At 37.0% G+C, this 20,802-nt stretch overlaps 2 protein-coding genes across 4 annotated transcripts in view; both read right to left on the reverse strand.

Annotated features, from left to right (window-relative positions):
- hsd3b7 (hydroxy-delta-5-steroid dehydrogenase, 3 beta- and steroid delta-isomerase) overlaps positions 1–13,930 on the reverse strand; it is a 20,142-nt gene extending 6,212 nt beyond the window's left edge. The window contains exons 1-5 of one of the 3 annotated variants that reach the window (XM_073840104.1): positions 13,784–13,930; positions 13,477–13,609; positions 5,057–5,300; positions 2,875–3,030; positions 610–718 (exon numbers count right to left, since the gene is read on the reverse strand). In XM_073840104.1, coding sequence (XP_073696205.1) covers positions 610–718; positions 2,875–3,030; positions 5,057–5,216 — 425 coding nt within the window. In that variant the 5' untranslated portion in view covers positions 5,217–5,300; positions 13,477–13,609; positions 13,784–13,930. Of the gene's footprint in view, positions 1–609; positions 719–2,874; positions 3,031–5,056; positions 5,423–13,476; positions 13,629–13,783 lie in introns of those variants that run through there. The other 2 variants (XM_073840111.1, XM_073840095.1) reach the window with 2 other exon arrangements.
- Positions 13,931–14,428: 498 nt separating this feature from the next.
- The window catches only part of setd1a (SET domain containing 1A, histone lysine methyltransferase), a 35,249-nt gene continuing 28,875 nt past the window's right edge, over positions 14,429–20,802 (reverse strand). Inside the window, exons 19-21 of the mRNA XM_073840121.1 lie at positions 20,322–20,441; positions 20,053–20,190; positions 14,429–16,729 (exon numbers count right to left, since the gene is read on the reverse strand). Of these exons, the coding sequence (XP_073696222.1) occupies positions 16,556–16,729; positions 20,053–20,190; positions 20,322–20,441 (432 nt within the window). The 3' untranslated portion in view covers positions 14,429–16,555. The remainder of the gene's footprint in view (positions 16,730–20,052; positions 20,191–20,321; positions 20,442–20,802) is intronic.

The raw sequence follows: 20,802 nt of genomic DNA on the forward strand, positions 1-20,802 counted from the left end.
ATCTTTCAGAAATCATTCTAATATTCTGCTGCTCAAAAAACATTATTTTATTATTGTTTAAAAAAAAGCGACGTAGAATTTTTTCAGGTTTCTTTGATGAATAGAAAGTTCAGAAGAACAGCATTTATTTGAAAAAGATATCGTTTGTAACATTATGAATGTCTTTATCGTCACTTTTGTTTAATTTAAAGCATCCTTGCTAAATAAAAATATAAATTTCTATAATTTCTTTCTCAATAATATAGTGTATAATGTTACAAAAGATTTTAATTTCAGTTAAATATTGATATTTGGATCTTTCTATTTATCAAAGAATCCTGAAAAATGCATTCAATTGTTTTAAATGTTTAGAATACTACTAACAAAACAGCAAATCGGCATATTAGAATGATTTCTGAAGGATCACGTGACACTGAAGACTGGAGTAATGATGTTAAAATGTAGCTTTGATCACAGGAATAAATTACATTTTCAAATATATTCAAATAGAGAAGAGTTATTTTAAAATTTGGATCAAATAAATGCAGGCTTGGTGAGCAGAAGACACTAAAATCTTAAAACTTTTGACTGGTAGTGTATGCCAAAAAGCTATTAAATAAAGACATTTACCTGATAAATGTATCTCCTTTTACATTTGGACCAACCACCTCCATGGAGCTTGTATAGACCAAATACTTAATGCCAATTTCCACACATGCGTTTATTACATTCTCCGTCCCTGATGGAGTACATCCAAAAAGAAAAAGTATTAAAAACACATGACAAACAGCTACAGGGTAAAGCAAACAGGAACAATACTCTAAATGATAGACCTAAAACAAAGCTGTTTGTGTTGCTTAAACTAACATTAATAATAATTATTAAGCCTAAATTCCAAGTAATGCTTTGATCCGGTTGAATGCACCAGATAGTTTAAATGAGAAACCCATCAGCTTTCTGCTTTCTAAAGTATCAGATGTCAAGTGATAAGTGTTGAAACAAAGGCAACAAAATATGTATTTGCTTTTTTCCTATGCAGATCTATTCAGTGGTATTCACAGAGGAGATTTCTAGAGAAGTAAGGTGGAGTGCGGATGTGAGAGCAAAGGAAGGAATGATACGATAGGGCAGCATCCAAATTTCTAGCACGAAAACATATTCATCACGTCTTGTGCTTGTTTTCCTCTGTTTCCTGTGGGCTTGTCTGAATCTATTGGTGCTATAATGACACAGGCCCAAAGACATATTAGGAACTCTTAACCAGTACAGTCTACCACAAACAGTCAAATTTGAAAACATGCTGATGAATAAATGTGAAAGAGATGAGATCTGAACACAAATAAATACATTTTCACTTATGTTTCACTTACTGATGCTGAATCCATTAACAATGTCAGACATTAAAATCTAGAGTTGATCTTTTTGATGAGTTTAATGAGGTAAACAGCATGTGCTTCATTTCTCATAAAGCCACATGATCTGTCCAGACTAGCAGGTGGTTTTCTTGTATAACAGCTGTGGTCTACGGTTAAGGAACACAAACTTTGATCCTATTATGCTCACTTCTTTACATGCAGTAAGAAAAAGACGAGAATTCCTGGGTTGTTTGTGAGAGTAAATGATGCATTTCCAGAACCGAGCTGACATTAAAGCTTTAAGGTTACTGGAAATGTCACCAAAGGAGAACTGTGGGAGAAACCAAAGCAACCCACTAACATTTACTGAATAAAAAAAGAAAAAACCCAACAACAACCCACTTCCGTTTGGGGTCAGTAAGATGTTTTTTAAAAGAAATTCATCCTTTTATTTCAGCAATGAATAAATTGAATAAAATCCTTTTTAAAAAATGCCTTTCTGTTAGTCAAAGAATTCTGAAAATAAATAAATAATTTGTTTAATGTTTCCGTTAAACATTTATAATAATAATAAATGTTTCTTAAGCAGCAAATCAGTATATAAGAATGATTTCTGAAGGATCATGTGACACTGAAGATTGGAGTAATGATGCTGAAAATTCAGCTGTGCCATTACATTTCAAAATACATACACTGTCAGTCAAAAGTTTTTGAACAGTACAATTTTTTATGTTTTTTTTGCTCACCAAGTCTGCATTTATTTGATTCAAAATACAGCAAAAACAGTATTTTTTTTTTAATATTTCTACTATTTAAAATATCTGTTTTCTATTTGAATATATTTTAAAATGCAATTTATTCTTGTGATCAAAGCTACATTTTCAGCATCATTACTCCAGTCTTCAATGTCACATGATCTTTTAAAAGAACAGCATTTATCTGAAATAAAAAAAACCTTTATCATCACTTGATCAATTTAAAGCTTCCCCGCTAAATAAAAGTATTAATTTCTATAATTTCTTTCTAAAAAAAAGAAAAAAAATTCCCAAGCTTTTGAATGGTATAGCGTATAATGTTACAAAAGCTTTTTTTTTTTTTTAAATTTCAGTTAAATATTCATTTTTGGATCTTTCTATTCATCAAAGAATCCTGAGATAATGTACTCAACTGTTTCAAATATCGATAATAATAGTAATAAAAATGTTTCTTGAACAGCAAATCTTAAGGATCGTGTGACACTGAAGACTGGAGTAATGATGCTGAAAATGTAGCTTTGATCAAAGAAATAAATTGCACTTTAAAATATACTCAAATAGAAAACATTTTTACAAATAAATACAGCCTTGGTGAGCATAACAGACCTCCCAAACTGTTGAATGGCAGTGTATCTTTGATCTTGTAGCAGTCTCCAGTCTGTCTGTTCTGAATTTCACAGTTTATTTACCAAATCGTATTCTGGACTTCTCCAACTCCTAAACTCTTTCGAACTTCAGAACATTGACCTCACTTCAACAAAGTCAGTGTTATCAGTCTCACTCACCTTGTACGTTGACAGCATAGATGGCCTTCTCAGGGACTTTATACCACACATCAACCAAACTAGCTGCGTGAAAAACAAGGTCTGCTCCCTGAAGGGCATCACAGACGCTTCCATAATCTGTTATATCTCCCTGTACCCCCACAACCTTCACATGCTCTGTGAATAAAAAAAGACATATAATACCTTGTTAAAAGCATATGGGTTGTTAGAGTTTTGCTACACAGGCATATTTTAATGTAAAATAAGGTAGTGTGTATGTTCTTGGTGTATTCCAGTGAATGAGGAAGGGAGTGTGTGGATGTGACCTTGGTCACTTCAGATTGCATCCTGTTATCTCTATGGTTTACCTTGGGGGGCTTCCTGCTAGCATTTTCTAGGACATTAGTGATTACAAGGACACAATTATCTACAACTGGAAACAAACAATAAACTTCATCTACTTGGTGGAAGCAACACCCTTGTTCTGGTAAACAGAATGCATTGTTCTCACTTGCAGCTATTTTTTGCGTAATAAACATGGCCGTTCAAAACTGCTATGCACAGATTGCTGTGGTATCTTTCTGATCTCTGAAGTCTCCTGTTGTTTTTTGCACGTAAGCATTTAACAACTCTAAAGATGACAGGTTTTTCAACCACTACACAAGACAAACAATAATTACCGCTACGCAGCATCAGCTGCTGCGCATTGCAGACTTTCAAATAAACATATCCAGGATGCCTGACAACTGTGTGATGGTTATTTAACTAAGCTTTATAATCGCAATAAATAACATGAGAGAGTCTGCCTATAAACAAGAGCTTTCCAAGTAGTCACACACAAAAAAACTCACTAGCAAGTAGGTCAATGTTCGCTTCTGATAAGAAATGGTTACCTAACATCTTTCTGTTGCCATCTGGACTTTGACCACATGCCAAGCTGTTTTCAATTTCAAGCATCTTTGTGGAAGTATCTGTCAACCATTAGCCCCTAGGGATAACTAGCAATGTATGTGGGTAGAAGAATACATTGTGGAAGGACAATGGATACTCGTATTAGATCCAGTACTGTAGATTAAAAAAAAAGTCAACAAACCCTGGCCAATAAAAAACATTCGGCACACAAATTAGAACCAGCAAACCTAATTCAAAGTCTAACTTCCCTTGTGCATCTATTCCTCTGGCTGACGTTGCATGATGGTATAGTGCAAAAGGACATTGTGCTTCAGCTAAGCAGGTCTACGTAACTACTGAAAATTAGATTTCTCCATAATAATGTGATCAGTGAGGGCTGGTGAATACAGAGAATAAGATCCCATTGTACAGGGCAGGACTTCAGATGAATGGAGCATCCTGGTGGAGAAAAGGACGATAGGAGGTGGCTGGACTGAATGGAAATGACGAGTTTGGCCTGACCTCACCAACTGCACCAAGCCCGAATATGCGTCAAAAGGCTAGGAAAAAAACATTTCCATTTCCTCTGTCATTTTAACGCACTTGCCGGTTATTGGAGTCATAGAAACAACAGATGTTTCCCCTGGGCACTTACAGAAGCTACACCCTAACTGTGAACATCACAAATGCAGACAAAGTCTCAGGAACTAGTGTTAGTATTCGATATTATGGTGTTGATGACGGATTTCTCACTGTTTCTAAAATTATTCCACTTGTCTCAGTTTTGTGGCGTAATTTACACAAACACTTGGTTACCAACGCGTCAGCAGCTCCAGTCTGAGAAATAAGAGTCAACATATTGCTTTGGTTTTCAAATGAATAATTTGGCCGGTTTATGCACCAATAAATGTTAGATATAAAATTATGCACAGCGAGATAAAGTAGTCTGCCATTTTATTCCAAAATGTTTGAAATGTCTTTTACGTCATAGAATGTTGTCAAAAACACAACGCGTCACTTGAGATGTAACGGAAATGTTATTTACATTATAACATTACAAAATAACGTCCTTTGTGATTTGTACGTACTGTAGGACATTAAATAAACTCGTCCATGTGTGAAACGTATTGAAGAAGAATCTGGTTATGACTTCAAGCGTGCGTAAAACACGCACGTACTGTACGTTATGAACGTTATGAAGGGTAACTTTACTTGTGAACGGAATAATTTATATACATCACATTTTAAATCAGTGTGGAGACTAACAAGCTCGTAATCAAATCATTAAGAGTTTGCTGCAAGTGTTTCTTACCTGTGCTGTGACTTTGTAGACTTGGCAAAAGGTTTTTATCGAAAAGCCTTATCTCCTTGATATTTTCTTCCTTCTCCAACAGAACTCTCAACAGATGCTGGCCGAGAAAACCGCATCCTCCAGTTATCACGTAAGTCAACTTCGATTTCTCATTAGACATATTATTTCTCCGTTGAATTCTCTCCCGGTATTGACTTTAGTGTCTATCCGTCAGCGTTTACCGACACCGGACAGCTGGTCCACTCTGTGAACGAAACGGAAAATAAAAGTCCAGCGAAGCAACAAAATCATGTACAGTTCAACGGGACTAGTTGAGAATGAACAAAAAATGACTGAACACTGAAGGAGTCAAATATGATAGTCTGAATGTGAATAGCTGATGGATAGATCTGAATTTCCACTCCGCCCCTAGACTGCCCGCCCATCTCATATAACAGGACTGGCGTTTGAAGCGCACTGTTCAAAGCACGTTGAATTACAGTTAAAAACACTTTATAAACATACTTTTTTGTTGCCCTGACTCTGTCACTGTCACTCAGACTTTATTAAGATTCATCTCTGCATATGTGAAATAATCAGGTACAATTATTTGATTTGATCTTTAAACTCTTTAAAATCTTTTACTCTGAAAATACATGAGTTTATTACTTGTATAGGTCTAATTATTCTAAATGCAACTATTATTACTAGGGATGTAAAGATGCACCCCGAACCTGTTGGAAATCGCTGAAAAATATATTACAATTCAAGCCGGTTGAGATGTTAAATGAATCAAGATACAATTGCTGGTGGGGATTTATATGAATGCATCTCAGGGAGGCTGTCTCTTCAGAAAAGTTTAGAGGACGTCTTCTTTACATCTTGCCCCTGTATCCATCTTATTCTTTAACGCTGAAGTAAGCCTATGGGTTCATTAGCCGCTATAGGGAAATAACACGAATAATGATGTTCAGTAAACAGTAAAACTATAAATGTGTGCTCAGAAGATTATAGATTAAAATAACATGGTAAGACACACCAATTTGCAATATTAAGCAGCTAAACCAGCTGTTTTGTATAGCTAAAAACAGTTGGATGCGGATGAGACTGGAAACCAGACCCATACATTTTACAAATGGCCGCACCCACTCTTACAGAAAGTAAAAGGTGGTTATTTCATGTTGCATCATCAAGAAACCACACTGGTGACACTGAATGTAAACAATGCCACTTAACCGAAGGAATCTCGCATATTTTGCTGATTATTGCTGCAGAAACTGGTCAATTATTGTCATGTTTTGGGCTGTACTAATCGGTCGGACCGGAAAAAATAAACATTTGGAGTACTGTAGATTGCCAAAAAATTATAACAAATCAAGCAGAAGAATGCAAAAACTGTCTTGAGGAACAAAAGGTTTGTGGTTGGCCAAACTGAACCAGGATTTCCAGAGCAAGAATTTGTGTTTGTTGTCATTTCCAGTCAGGTAGGTGAAATATTAGGCTAATATCTTTAATTAATACTGCTCGTAAGTACCTTTACCACCTATTAACTTTAGTTTGTCAAAATATTGCACCCTTCCCTGCTTACTAAGTCCTTCTCTATATGATTTAGGAACTTCCACACGTTTTTTCTGTGGTTTAGACAGCATAAATTAGCAAACCAACATATTCAGTATTATATTAACCGTGCAATCCATGCTGTTTACACCTGAGTATTTCCAAAATAGCCACTTTTCCAGGTAACTTACCAAATCATGACATAAGTACAAACCCTCTATAGGGAAATAAGGAGAAGAACAACAAGGTGTTCCAAACAGTAAAACTGTTTGCATAACAAACCAGTGTGTTTATAATTAAGATAATTAAAATAATATACCAATTTGCAATATCAAGCAGCAAAATGAGCTGTTTTGTACAGCTTTAAATAGATGGACACGGGATAAGACCGGAAGTCAGACCCATAAAATATGCAGCTGCAGCCACTCTTACAGGAAGAAAAAGATGTATATAAATAATGTTTACGAGTACAGCGCTGCTTTGTTTACAGCGTTTGAAACGCTGTTTTGCTGCTGTTCCATAAGCGCCACCTGCTGTCAGAGTGAGTTTGCATCTCATTCATCTGCTTTTATGTAGCCTAATTTAACAAAGATAATGTCAGGTTCATTCTGTTTTTGCATCAAAATTTAAAATGATAATTTAATTTAAATAAAAACAGCTCATGTATGCAGCATCGTGATTAAAATGCAGTGGCTGCCTCTCATTTTAAATAGCTACACATAGCTCAGCCTGAAACAGAGCAAATAAACACCTTTCTCTCATATATTCATTCTTTGTTAGTTTAAAAAAAAATGTAAAATCGACAGTCAGAATCGGTGAGTGTGAGAGCCACAGAGATCACAACGCTACCTTTTCTATAAGGTACATTTCTGTTGAAAAAAGTGTTGACATGCTGATATTTCTTTAAAACAATCAATAAAAAGCCATACGTTTCTATATATGAAGAGATTTCTTTTATTTGTATTATTCCTTTATTTATTTGATTTAGGATTTTAAATTTCAGTTTAGTTTAGTTATTTGACATCACATATATTTCAATTTCACAAAGACGTGCAGTATTTTGTAGAAGTAATAATAAAATAACACTTTTTCATGATTTACCTTAAATCTCATTTTGAAAAAAGTGGTCTTATCAGGTCTCTAAAAACTAAAAACTTTCGAATTGATGAAAGGACAGAAGTGTATTTCACAGGAAAATGTACACTTTTCTTACACACTGATAAATTTCACCTTAAGCCTCAACCTTTCAGTGTTAAAAGCTTATACATCAACTTGGCAAATATTTCCATTTGGCCGCTTTCATTACTGTCTCTTTGTGCATGATCACTCATCCACCATCACATTTGGTCTACTTTTCAGTTACAACTCAGCACAAATCTCAGATAACACCTTTGCCCATAACATGGCATGAAATCATGCAAACAAAGCCAAAATTAGTTTCATTCTTATACCATGTTATGTCTGCTGCAATCAATGCAATACATTTTTGTCTGAGTCAGTATTGTTTCGGTATTACAGAAATGCTAGACATATCAGACTGTTTTGGCCTGTTTGAGCCAGATAGGACAAAGCCTTCTGCCCTGTAATTTGCTAAATCCAAGTGTGTGACTAGTTAAAAATTAACAGAATGATCATAACTTTAATCACAAAAACAATCTGTAGTCAAGGACAAGGCCATTTAACCCATATCAAATGCAGTTTAACCTGTTAAAACAACATGTGATAACTTGTAGAGAGAAGAGTATGTTAAAGTTTAAACTTTAAAAGTCACAAAATAAAACCCTACCAGCACTTTCAAAACTGCTTCTTTTTGCATAATCAAATGCTGCATGGTAGAAAATTGTAGATGAAAGGAAATTTAGGCAAGAGGATTTGCAAAACTCTTTAGCAGTTGGGCTATATTGCAAAAATGGTTACATCAGGTCAACAGCTCTTAACTTGATTTAGGAGCTAAAACATTACAAACAAAAGAATCTTAAGCCCCTAATGGGCTATTAGAGAATTTGTTCTTTAAAAAAAAGACAAAAATCAAAGTTAACAGCAGTATGGTGTTTAAAGACATGGGGAGAAAATTAGGTTTCTCAACAGGAGCTGAGAAGCCAGCTTGGGCATGTTAAGCAAAGAATGATTTTGTATTTTAAAAAAATCCCATCGTTCTGTCATAAGGTGCAGGCTTGATGAACTAGGATCATTTAATGCCTATGTTTGAGCTCGTCTTTTTATCAAACAAAGCCGTACCGCATCGTAATCAGATATATACCAAATATATTGCAGTTAAAGTAATCACTAAAGTATTCTTTTATATATGTGAGTGTGACCCTGAACCACAAAACTTCAGCAGTGTCTTAAGTAGCATTTGTAGCAATAGCCATAAATACACTGTATGGGTCAAAATGATCAAATTTTCTTCATGTTCCATGAAGATATTTTGTAAATTTCCTACTGTAAAATATCAAAACTTCATTTGGACAACTTTAAAGGTGATTTTCTCAATTCTTTTTTTTTTTTTTTGCACCCTCAGATTCCAGATTTAAAAACAGTTGCATCTCAGCCGAATATTGTCCGATCCTAACAAACCATACATCAATGGAAAGCTTATTTATTCAGCTTTCAGATGTTTTCAGGGCACAATTTCATATATCATATGTCATATATATTATATAGAGAGCCTGATGAACTGCAGTGCTATGTATATTTTTATTTCTCCTCTATTGCATTTCTCAATTCAGATTAAAATAGCTGAATAAGTTTATTGTGTTACTCTAGTGAAGCGTTGACAGCATGACATATAGCTCCAGAATGTTCCAGAACTATAAGGGTCAATGATGTGTCACACTTTCATATTCAAAAATGCAATAAAAATGCAATTCTTCAACAAATTGACATGAATACAGCTATGACTAACATGTTTTCAATCAACATGCAAGTAGCCAAGAAACTTTATTTTTTTACAGATCAAAAGGAGTAACACAAAGAATCAGCTTGATATTCGTATAACAGGAGCGTTTTTTCCAAGGAGGCAAGAGAGGCAGTGTCTCCTCAAAATATTGAATGAGAAAAAAAAAATAATGCAAAAATAAAACAATGCCAGTATTAAAAATATAACATTAAAAAGTGTAAACACTGTCCAGCAGTGACACCAGCGGGTAAAGCTACAGCGGGAGTCTGTCTCTCTTGCCTCCCCTGAGCCCATTGAGTTTTACCAGTTTTAACTTTTTGGGGGTAATTGAAAATAAATGGGGGAAAGTCCCGTCAGAGGAGTCAATGCCTCCATCGCGATATGATTGGATATGACTGGTTATGATCGGCTGTGATTGGTTCATACAATAAACCCAGCCTTGTGTTTGTGAGCGTTCGCAGATTAGTTTGAATGAACAATTATATAATGCCATTAAAGACTAATTTTATGTAAACAATTCACACACTCAAAACAAGACTTGAATTGGCTTGAAAACAGGATATGTGGGAGTTTTTAGTGGGTAATCAACCTGGTGAAATTTAAAGTAAAAAATATTTTTGAAAAATATTTAACAAGCTTTGATGACTGATGATTCAAAAAATCCAAAAACAGTTGATTGAAATGATGAGATTCATATTTGGCTTTAAAGAGAACCTGGATAGACTTGTATGGCTTAATATAAATTATGTCACTTACTGAAATATGTAGCAGAAAACCCATGAAACACTTACTTTATTTAAAAAATCCACATTGTTTGTACATATTTTGGACTATGTGGGCATCGTAAAATAGTTGCACTGTGAGCTACTGGCGCTACCTGTTGCTATATTTTTACTCCAACACAACTTGGAAGATAAAGTACTGATACACATTGGGTTGCTTTTGGATGTAATTTTCAGTTGAAGGGCAAGAGGAGAAGTGATGTAAGTCTTCATTGCTTTTCCTAGCGATAGGAAGAGAAGAAAACAATAGGAAGATGCCTGTGGATGAATAAAACTTTCTAAAGATCCTCGTCTTTGTTCTCTTCACTTTAGCCCTGATGCCTGTAAGGGTTAGCAGACCACAGCTACTCAAAAGCTTACAAACGACAGAGACAAGAAACACTCAAATGCCATCCTGACAGGATGTAAACATGTCAACACTTGTCTCGACACCGCAGCCACTGAATGAGCTTCTCGGCACGGATTTCACTCTATATCTGGGGGCGTTTAGACTCCTTTTGGAGTCTTCAACATTTGGTTTAAGCCACCACTTACATCCATTGCCATCCATAAGCTCTTTCAGTAGCCGTGTCATCGCGTTAGTGTTTTATTTTCAGAGCTGTGTATTCTGAATTGTATTGCCGTAAAAACAGTAGGCTAACAGGAAGCGCCTGGAGCTTACCAAGTGCAACCGCTTCATGTCATAATGGCCCCCCATAGTCCAAAATATGTATAAAACGATGTGGATTTTTTTTTTAAATAAATCTTTAATGGGTTTTCTACTACATTTTTTAGTTAAATACATCATTTACCTACAGTGAGGTCAGTAAGTATTTGATCACCCTGTGATTTTGCAATTTCTCTTACTTAGAAATCATGGAGGGGTCTACAATTTTCAGCATAGGTGCATTTCCACTGTGAGAGACAGAATCTAAAAATAAAAGTCTGGAAATCACATTGTACACTCTGCTGTTTGAGGTCGTTAGCTGTCATAAAGACACCTGTGCACCCCACAGTTAGCCAAAGTCTAAGTAGCAACATGGGCAAAACCAAAGAGCTGTCAAAAGACACAAGAGACAAACTTGTAGACCTTCACAAAGCTAGAAAGGGCTACGGGGCAATTGCCAAGCAGCTTGGTGAAAAAAGAACAACTGTTGGAGAAATTGTCAGAAAATGGAAGAGGCTAATGATGACTGTCAACGTCCCTCGGACTGGGGCCCCACAGAAGATCTCTCCTCGTGGGGTATCAATGATGCTAAGAATGGTGAAGAATCAGCCCAGAACTACAGGGGAGGAGCTGGTCAATGCCGTGAAGAGAGCTGGGACCATCGTTTCCAAGGCTACTATCAGTAAAACACTAGTAAGACGTCAGGGTTTGAAATCTTGCATCGCACGGAAGGTTCCCCTGCTCAAGTCAGCCCATGTCCAGGCCCGTCTGAAGTTTGCCAGGGACCATCTGGATGATCCAGAGGAGTCATGAGAGAAAGTCCTGTGGTCAGATGAGACCAAAATAGAACTTTTTGGTCGTAACTCCATTCGCCGTGTTTGGAGGAAGAAAAAAGATGAGTATCATCCCAATAATACCATACCTACAGTGAAGCATGGGGCTGGAAGCATCATGCTCTGGGGTTGTTTTTCTGCACAGGGGACAGGACGACTGCACTGTATTAAGGAGAGGATGAACGGGGCCATGTAATGTGACATATTGGGCAAAATCTCCTTCCCTCAGTCAGAGCATTTAAGATGGGTCGTGGCTGGGTCTTCCAACATGACAATGACCCAAAGCACACAGCCAGGAAAACCAAGGAGTGGCTCTGTAAGAAGCATATCAAGGTTCTGGAGTGGCCTAGCCAGTCTCCAGACCTAAATCCAATAGAAAATCTTTGGAGGGAGCTGAAACTCTGTGTTGCTCAGAGACAGCCCTGAAACCTGAGAGATCTAGAGAAGATCTGTATGGAGGAGTGGGCCAAAATCCCTCCTGCAGTGTGCGCAAACCTGGTGAAGAACTACAGAAACCGTTTTGACCTCTGTAATTGTTAACAAAGGCTTCTGTAGCAAATATTAAATTTTTTTTGACTCAAGTGATTAAATTTGGCACAGTAATTCACAAATAAATTGTTAAAAAAAAAAAATCATACAATGCGATTTTTGGATTTTTATTTTTAGTTTCTGTCACAGTGGAAAAATACACCTATGCTGAAAATTGTACACCCCTCCATGATTTCTAAGTAAGAGAACTTGCAAAATCACACGGTGATCAAATACTTATTGACCTCACTATATATTAAGAAATACATTTTATAATAGCCAGGGGTCACCTTTAATAAATAGAATATTGATTACGTTGCTAAAGTAAAACATACAATATAATTGTTTTTCTTTTTTCCTTTCTGTAAGTAATGTTTATTTAACCAAGAAAATTTACAGTTACAGTTAATTAAAAAAAAAAAAAAAAAAAAAAACTTTGAGGACTTTCCCCTCCTCATTTCAGAACACCACCACACTTCACTGCTGTATCTATCAATATATAGCTCAAGGTAAAATCTACCACGCACGCAATACGGCTCACTACCGGTTGCGTCAGCTTACCTATCCGCATTAGCGGTTCGCCACCGGCAAGTCCCGCAGCTATAACTGGCACTCGTCATTCCGGCAACCTATCAGACGTTTCCGAGCAGGGAAGGTCACGTAATGACGTTACACAAACACAACCGACAAAAGCTATTAGCCTATTTCAGAGTCAGCAGGATGAATGAATGAATGTATTGTTTGTGTCCTGTCGTTTACCGCCAAAACAGCACTCGTCATCGTATCATTATCGGCTCCTCTTCCCTTTACAAAATGAGTTTCAGTTCAGTGGTATAGTGTTTCAGTTTCCGTGTAAGCTAAACCAGTCTCTTTTGTCTCCAGGGCCCCCAAAAAAAGTGTCACAGTGATGACTGAAGCTGTGACTGACTGCGGCTTTGTTCCGCATCAGCAGCATCTTTCACATCAATTGAGCTCACCTAAAAGCAGTCACACATTTCACACAGCGGGGTTGCCCAGAAGAAACACATCCGCAACATTTTAACCCATTTTATCCTCGCTCTCTCTTCTTGCTTCTATATCGGTGCTTAAATGTCTTAAAAACGGCAAGATGTTTTTAGCTGCAGCCATGAAAGGTATTCTCATAGACAGGTGGTGTATACAAAACATCTATTCTTACTTTAAAACGACCTCCTTACCTTAGTGCATTCCCTCATTTTCTGAATGAATCCAGTGAGCTCAACATTGACGTTTCTATTTCCTGTATCATTTTTGAGAAGGATGTGTGTGTCTTCCTCTCTGAAAGCTGAATGCTTCCGCCTCCTTTCACAGCTCGAATACAGGAACATGATTAATGAGAGAGGTTATTGATGCTGCCTTAGTGGATCAAAAAATTATTTTGCATCCATAAATAAAATTACAAACACAAACATGTACAGTCTGTTATTTACATTTGTAACAAGTCAGAATCTACAAAAAAATCTTAAGTTTTAAAAAGCTACTCACTCTCAGTCCTTCCCCTGCTATTGCCTTGGTCAACAGCAAGAGAGATAATGTATTGCCCATCCAACTAAATCCTCCTGGAATGCTGGCGAGGAGCCATGATGCAGACTTAAAACTAGAATTTCAGCACAATTCGCTCTATGCAGGAGCTAAAGAGGTTGAACAAAATACTGTTAACAGATGTCAGCGACTGTTAAAGTGGAACATGCCATGAGATTGCATTCCAATGCTGATTTGTTGACTGTCAGTGGGGTGATGTAATTGGATTGTGAAACAAAATAATAGTGCGTAATATCAACTATGATATGCCAATATTTGGTAATCATCCCAAGGCAAGAATCTGTCAATCTAAAAGTTCAACAATTATTTTGTTCTTTACCTTTAGGCTAAAACAGGCCTTAGAAAAACTTATTTTTGTCTGGTTTATTTTTTTCTGCATGCAGCAGGAGCTCTGCCAGTGCTCATGCCTGAATGTAACAAAGCTTGCTGGATCATATTTCGTTTAACTATAAATGTACAGCAGCAGCCAGGTCTGAAATACCCGTATTTTAAGGGGTGCAACGATGGCCTGTCATTTGCAAACCCATGCAAGTGTGCACACAAACAAGCCTCTGTTTGAAAAGTGGGAGAAGAAAAACTGAACAGCAGTTATTTTTTAAAAAATATTTTAATGCACCATTAATAAAGGGTCCAACGCATTAATACAAGAGAAATATTGCAAATAATATTAAAACTTTAAATCAAATTAAAAGGGAAAAAACAACAAAAACAAAACAAATAAGATAACTGAATGATAGGTATGTACAATTATTTTCTTGCAATGGGAAGTAGGAAAAGGATGAACATATTTACAGACTAGAACCAGTGTGTTTCTACGAGAAACAAACACCTCTACAATATTTACAGGTAATTCTTTTGAACTTTTTTGTCCTTTTCGCCTTTTTTTTTTTTTAAATGGTTACACTTCTGTGGATCAGTTTTTACTGAAAGACTGCAGTAAATCTACATATTTTACAGGTCTTCCTCTCAAAGGAACAGAATGCTGGCGAGGCCCTCTGACAAAGTGAGGAAAAAGGGAGCAAAGATTTAATGACAACATGTCAATTTATGGCAGAGAGAGAGAGAGAGAGAGAGAGAGAGAGAGAGAGAGAGAGAGAGAGAGAGAGACCACCACTAATACGAAAGGACAAAACAGAAAGAACAGACACGACCACCCGTTCTAGTGAATCTCTGAAGATGCACATCTCTCAGAGGAATAGGGACATCCAATTTTGTGGTGAAATATGCACAGCTAAATTTTGGATCTTGGCTCTTTTGAGGAAATCTATATTTTATAATCACATTCTCCTTAGCAGAAGAGTGCTTTGCCTCTAAAAATATGCCTCAAAATTCCTCCACAATTTTTCAGTGGTCTACAATAATATCAACACCAAAGGAAAACCCAATTGAAGGGTTAGTTCACCCAAAAAGAAAAAAAATGTCATTAATTACTCACCCTCATGTTGTTCCAAACCCATAAGACCATTGTTCATCTTCGGAACACAATTTAAGATACTTTTGATGAAATCCAAATCCAAGGAGCAAGGATCCTTCCACGTTCAAGGCCAAGAACATCAACAAAACAGTCCATGTGACATCAGTGACATTAATCATAATTTCATGAAGATTGCTGTCTATGGAGGGTCAGAGAGCTCTTGGATTTCATCTAAAATATCTTAATTTGTGTTATAAAACAAACTAAGGTCTTATGGGTGTGGAACAGCATGAGGGTGAGTAATTCATGACAGAATTTTCCTTTTTGGTTGAACTACGCCTTTAATATTTTCGATTCTTTTGCTAAAATATCAATGCGCATATATTTCAGCACACCAAAAAGACAACCTTATCTGTCCTGTTCTCATTGTATCGCTAAAAACTATGAACGAAAGGGGTAGCACTTCATGTAAGGGGTGTATTAAAATGATGGCAGGTGCACGATAACTTCTGGAAAAACTGTTTTTACAGTGCACTGGCATTGTAACAACTAATCTGTGAGAAATAAAGTAAAGCAGTAACAACGTAACAACTTACAATACTAGACCATTTTTAAAGGTATATAATACCAGCACGTTGTGCTGGACGAGGAGAGATTTTTAATTAAGATCGGTTCAGGTTTGAGGAAGTTTTGAAAGAAATGTGTGCGCCAAAACAGCTTCAGATTGATAAAAAATAAATAAAAATAGGCAGAGGTGATACTACGCAGATAATCTGAAAAAGATCTGACCTATATGAATGGACAGGCATCAGAACAGGGACAATAAATAATAAACTAAAATTGTTACTCTCTCTCATGAAAGGGTGGAAAGTCTTAAATCCATGTCTTTAGGTAGGTCTTTAAAAGTTGCCCTTGAAAAAAAAAAAAAAAAGACCCAGCACTTTACGGGTGTTTGCCACTGTCAAACGTTGTGCATTAGTGAGCGATATATGTGTGTGCGCAGTTGCTGAACAAAGCACAGACCTTGGCAAACGCAGCTGCAACGGGAGGAACAAACTCAGATAAGGGCCAGGTCAGGAGGAAAAATAACAAAAACAAAACTCTACAGGTGGAACTGGAGATGTTGCGGCAGTGCTGAGATCCCAATGACCATCTGAAAAAACATCTTGACACATCTGTTTCTCTTTTCAAAGAGTCTGACCAAGCGTTCTCCCATCATACACTACCTACATCGTTGTGTGCTGAGAAAAGCAGGAAAGTTGATTGGCAAGTCACGTATCAGGGGAAGGTCTAGGACACTTTTAGTTGAGGGTTCCTCTGCAGTTCTCCGTGCCACACAGACATGGGATTTTGTTCTCTTCGATGGGGAACTTGTAATCGTATGTGATCTCCTCGTTCACCCCGATAGGCTGCTTGGAGTATATGACGATCTTCTTCTGGGACTCGATGGTGATCACTTTGGCGTAGCAGTTGGGCTGTAAGGGAGGAGTACATGACATCATGAATAAGCTGCAGAACCAATACGGGTTTCTTGAATTACATGCCCTCCCTTAGGAGAATTGGAAAATTTAAATGTTGCATTTCTATTCCAGTTCGGCATAGCTCTTGTGGGATATGTATGAGCTCATTTTCTGTTGCTGGAGGGGATGATCACCATGGTGCAAACACAAATTCCACTCACAGTTGGAGAGGGAACAAAACATGCTTTTTTTTTTTATAACTTTTACAAACCATGTAATAAGCAGATGCAACTTTATGTAAGTCTTATCAGCAATAAATCCTGCAGCTGCAGTGAAGCACACCAGCTAGAGGACAAAAATCTACAGATCTGGAGTACCATCTGTAAACGTTAGGGATGTGCCCGAAGGCAAATACCACACTCAGAAAGGAAATGAAGCATTCTATAGAGCCATGGTCACAGAAAAAATATGTGATGAGAAGAAAAATAAATTTTAAAGCTGTAGCTTTGACTCACAATTATACACACATAATTTGTGGGGAGCCACTATCAATAAGCAGGTGACTGAAATCCCTTTCGAATGCGATCGCTTTTTACTTTCAGTTTCGAATTTGTGATCCTGCACATTCTACGAATCAGGAGTGGAAGTACTGATTTTACAAGATATTTTCAGTGACGTTTGGGATCTGTTGCATACCAAATCCTCCAACATCGTCCTGGCAGTCATCTCCTAGGGCTGGGAAAATAAATCTATGCATCACAAATTGAGAAATTATTCTGCACTGATTCTGAGATTCTAATCGATTATGAGCTTAGTTTTAAACAGCAGATGGTACTGCATGCTTTAGAAACAGCCGTACTCTGCTTGCTTCTAGTTCCTTACACACACTTGAGCTTAAAATAAGCATTTATACAGTTTGAAATGGTTGAAGTGAATTACTGGGCTGTGTTTACATTGATATCACATCATAAAAGCATTCTGAGCCGAGGCACAATTACATGACTTACCCGAACACACAAGTGCTTATCTTCATGAGCATTTGAGTGTCTAAAAACTAGATTAGAGCACCATCTGTTGTTAAAAACTAAACTCAGAATTGATTCCAGAGAAAATGGCGATGCATTCGGAAAATTTCAGAATTGATTCACGAATCATGATGCATTGATTCATCTGATGTACCATAATGTGACCGACAACTGCAGCAAACTTATCCATGTCTCTTTAGGGGTTCCACAGAATCCACTACTCAATTTCGATGCCTTTCTGAATTTGGATTTAGACTTTGGGCACATCCCTAGTAAACATTCATATTCATAATACAACTTGACAATAAGGACTGTATTATGGTCCATGATCAGTGAAAGACACCCAGGACAGCCTGAAGTCTCTCTCTTAAAGTGAACATTCAATCACAAGAAGACATAAAAGGGAACTCAAACAGATGTTTTTCTGAGCGCACACACTGTAAGCGTGCAGGATTCACTCGCAGCTCTTGACTGAACATCCTTAAAGGAGTAGTTCACTTTCAGAACAACAATTTACATATAATTTACTCACCCCCTTGTCATCCAAGATATTTATGTCTTTTTCTCTTCAGTCGTCAAGAAATTATGTTTTTTGAGATGAACATTTCTGGAAATTTCTCCATATAATGGACTTAAATGGTGCCCCGATTTTTGAATCTTCAAAATGCCGTTTAAATGCAGTTTAAATGTGGCTTCAAATGGCTGAAAATGATCCCAGTCGACGAAGAAGGGTCTTGTCTAGCAAAACGTTTGGTCATTTTCTTAGAAAAATATATTTTTACATACCTTTTAAGCACTGAAACTCGTCCAGCACTAGGGCTTGTAGTGCGCGTTCACGCCTGTATGTACTACGTCCACTGTGCTCTGTAGTGCAGCGAATGCTTGAAGCAGTCCCATCACCTGACTCGCCGATTGTTTGTAACAGTGAAACAGATGTGGTCCAGTCGTGACAGCACTGAGATTCCTGCTCCGCTGGAAATGGCTGGCATTTTCCACACTTGCACCACCATCTCGTCTCGTTTGAACGCGGTCTGCCCGAGGCTTGTGTCGCCGCCGCGGCTGTCGCAGTTTTCTCTCTCTGACAGAGTTCATCGTCTGTATATTCCGGCTCAAAAAGGTAAGAAACGGTGAAAAACTCCATCTCATGTGCTCCTCCAGCTTCAAAGTCGTCCGACATCGTTGTACTTTATGTTGTACATTGTTGCTAAAGAGTATTTGATTGCGTTGCACTTCTCAGTCAGGAACGCGCACTACAAGCCCTAGTGCTGGACGAGTTTCAGTGCTTAAAAGGTATATAAAAATATATTTTTCTAAGAAAAGGACCGAACGTTTCGATAGACAAGACCCTTCTTCGTCGACTGGGATCATTTTCAGGCATTTGAAGCCACATTTAAACTGCATTTAAACGGCATTTTGAAGATTCAAAAATCGGAGCACCATTTAAGTCCATTATATGGAGAAATTTCCAGAAATGTTTATCTCAAAAAACATAATTTCTTGACGACTGAAGAAAAAAAGACATAAACATCTTGGATGACAAGGGGGTGAGTAAATTATTTGTAAATTGTTGTTCTGAAAGTGAACTACTCCTTTAATAGCTTCATTAAGAAATCTTTAATTAATTTAGAGTGAAGACTACAGTGTTTTTTACATGATATATGTGAATGCTTCTGTTAGACCTGCCTGAAAACCTTAAATGGGGTCATGAACTGAGAAATCAAAATTCCCTTGATCTTTTGACATAATAGGTAACTGCACTATAAAAATGTTTTAGAAGCGTCCTGATGAGGGGGGATCAAAACAGGACAGAAAATAGACTATGACTTCTAAACTAAGACATTTTTTAATGTAAAAAATTTTGATAAAACTATGAGTGGACCTCAGGGACCAGTACAAAATAATAAAAAAGGCAGTTCATGACCTTTTAAAGCATTGATTATTTCATTTGTATCTTTGTTCGATTGTATTTATTTGTGTAACATGTTTATTTGCTCTTATTTCATAAGTAACTGTTTACTTGTCTTTAATAATGATAATAATGAACTTCACATTAAAATTTTGGTATGATAACCTTACTTATTAGAATACTTAGGTTTTATTCTTATCAAGGCAAATGAAAACTTGAGCTAGAAAAAATATCCTTGGCGTCAAGCCCTGGATAACCTTGGTTAACATGACTAGTCTAGATCTCCTTCAGTTTCATCTAATACTGTTGGTGGGTTTATATAAAAGTCTCAGCTTTTCAGATTGGGAGTGGCAGCAGTATGTTTATCAGACATCATGTGGTATTTGAGATATGCGGAGGGTACTTACTGTGCAGCAGTGGTTAATAAATCGAGCCAAGTTTCCACACTTGGTGGCGTCAATGATAGTGTCATGATCGACACGGAATAGGTAGCTGCTCCCGATGCCTTCTTGGGCATATCGCTTCTCCCGATTATCAGCAACCATCTACAAATGGTGCAACAAACACAATTACCACCAACGAATCAACAACTATGTGTTCCTCAAGAGGAAGCAAACTCACTTCCTAGTATAGATCATTGAATAGCTGTTAGTTATACGTCAGCTTGAAGGCTTACCTGTCTGATACTCTGTCCCACATATTCAATGACCATCTCATCTGCAGCAATGGGTTCCATGGCAAACAGACCCCATTCATGGATACGGCTGCGGCCAAACCTTAACTGCTTCTTACGGAACTGCAGGCAGATGAATTACAAGCGACATGTAAACACCTATAGGACTGACTATGTTGAAAAGCACAAGAACACTACACTACATGAACATTAACTCAAAATTTGCCAATGGTGAGCCTGGAACACAAAACCAGTCTTAAGTAGCCAATAAAAATTACATTTTTGATTAGTAGTATGCATTGCTAAGAACTTCATTTGGACAACTTTAAAGTGATTTTCCCAATATTTAGATTTTTTTGGACCCTGAGATTTCAGATATTTAAGTAGTTGCATCTCAGACAAATACTGTCCCATCCTAACAAACCATACATCAATGGAAAGCTTATTTATTCAGTTTTTTTCGATGATGTATAAATCCCAAATT

This window comes from Garra rufa, chromosome 1 (assembly GCF_049309525.1).
Source record: "Garra rufa chromosome 1, GarRuf1.0, whole genome shotgun sequence".
NCBI classification, from domain to species: Eukaryota; Metazoa; Chordata; class Actinopteri; order Cypriniformes; family Cyprinidae; genus Garra; species Garra rufa.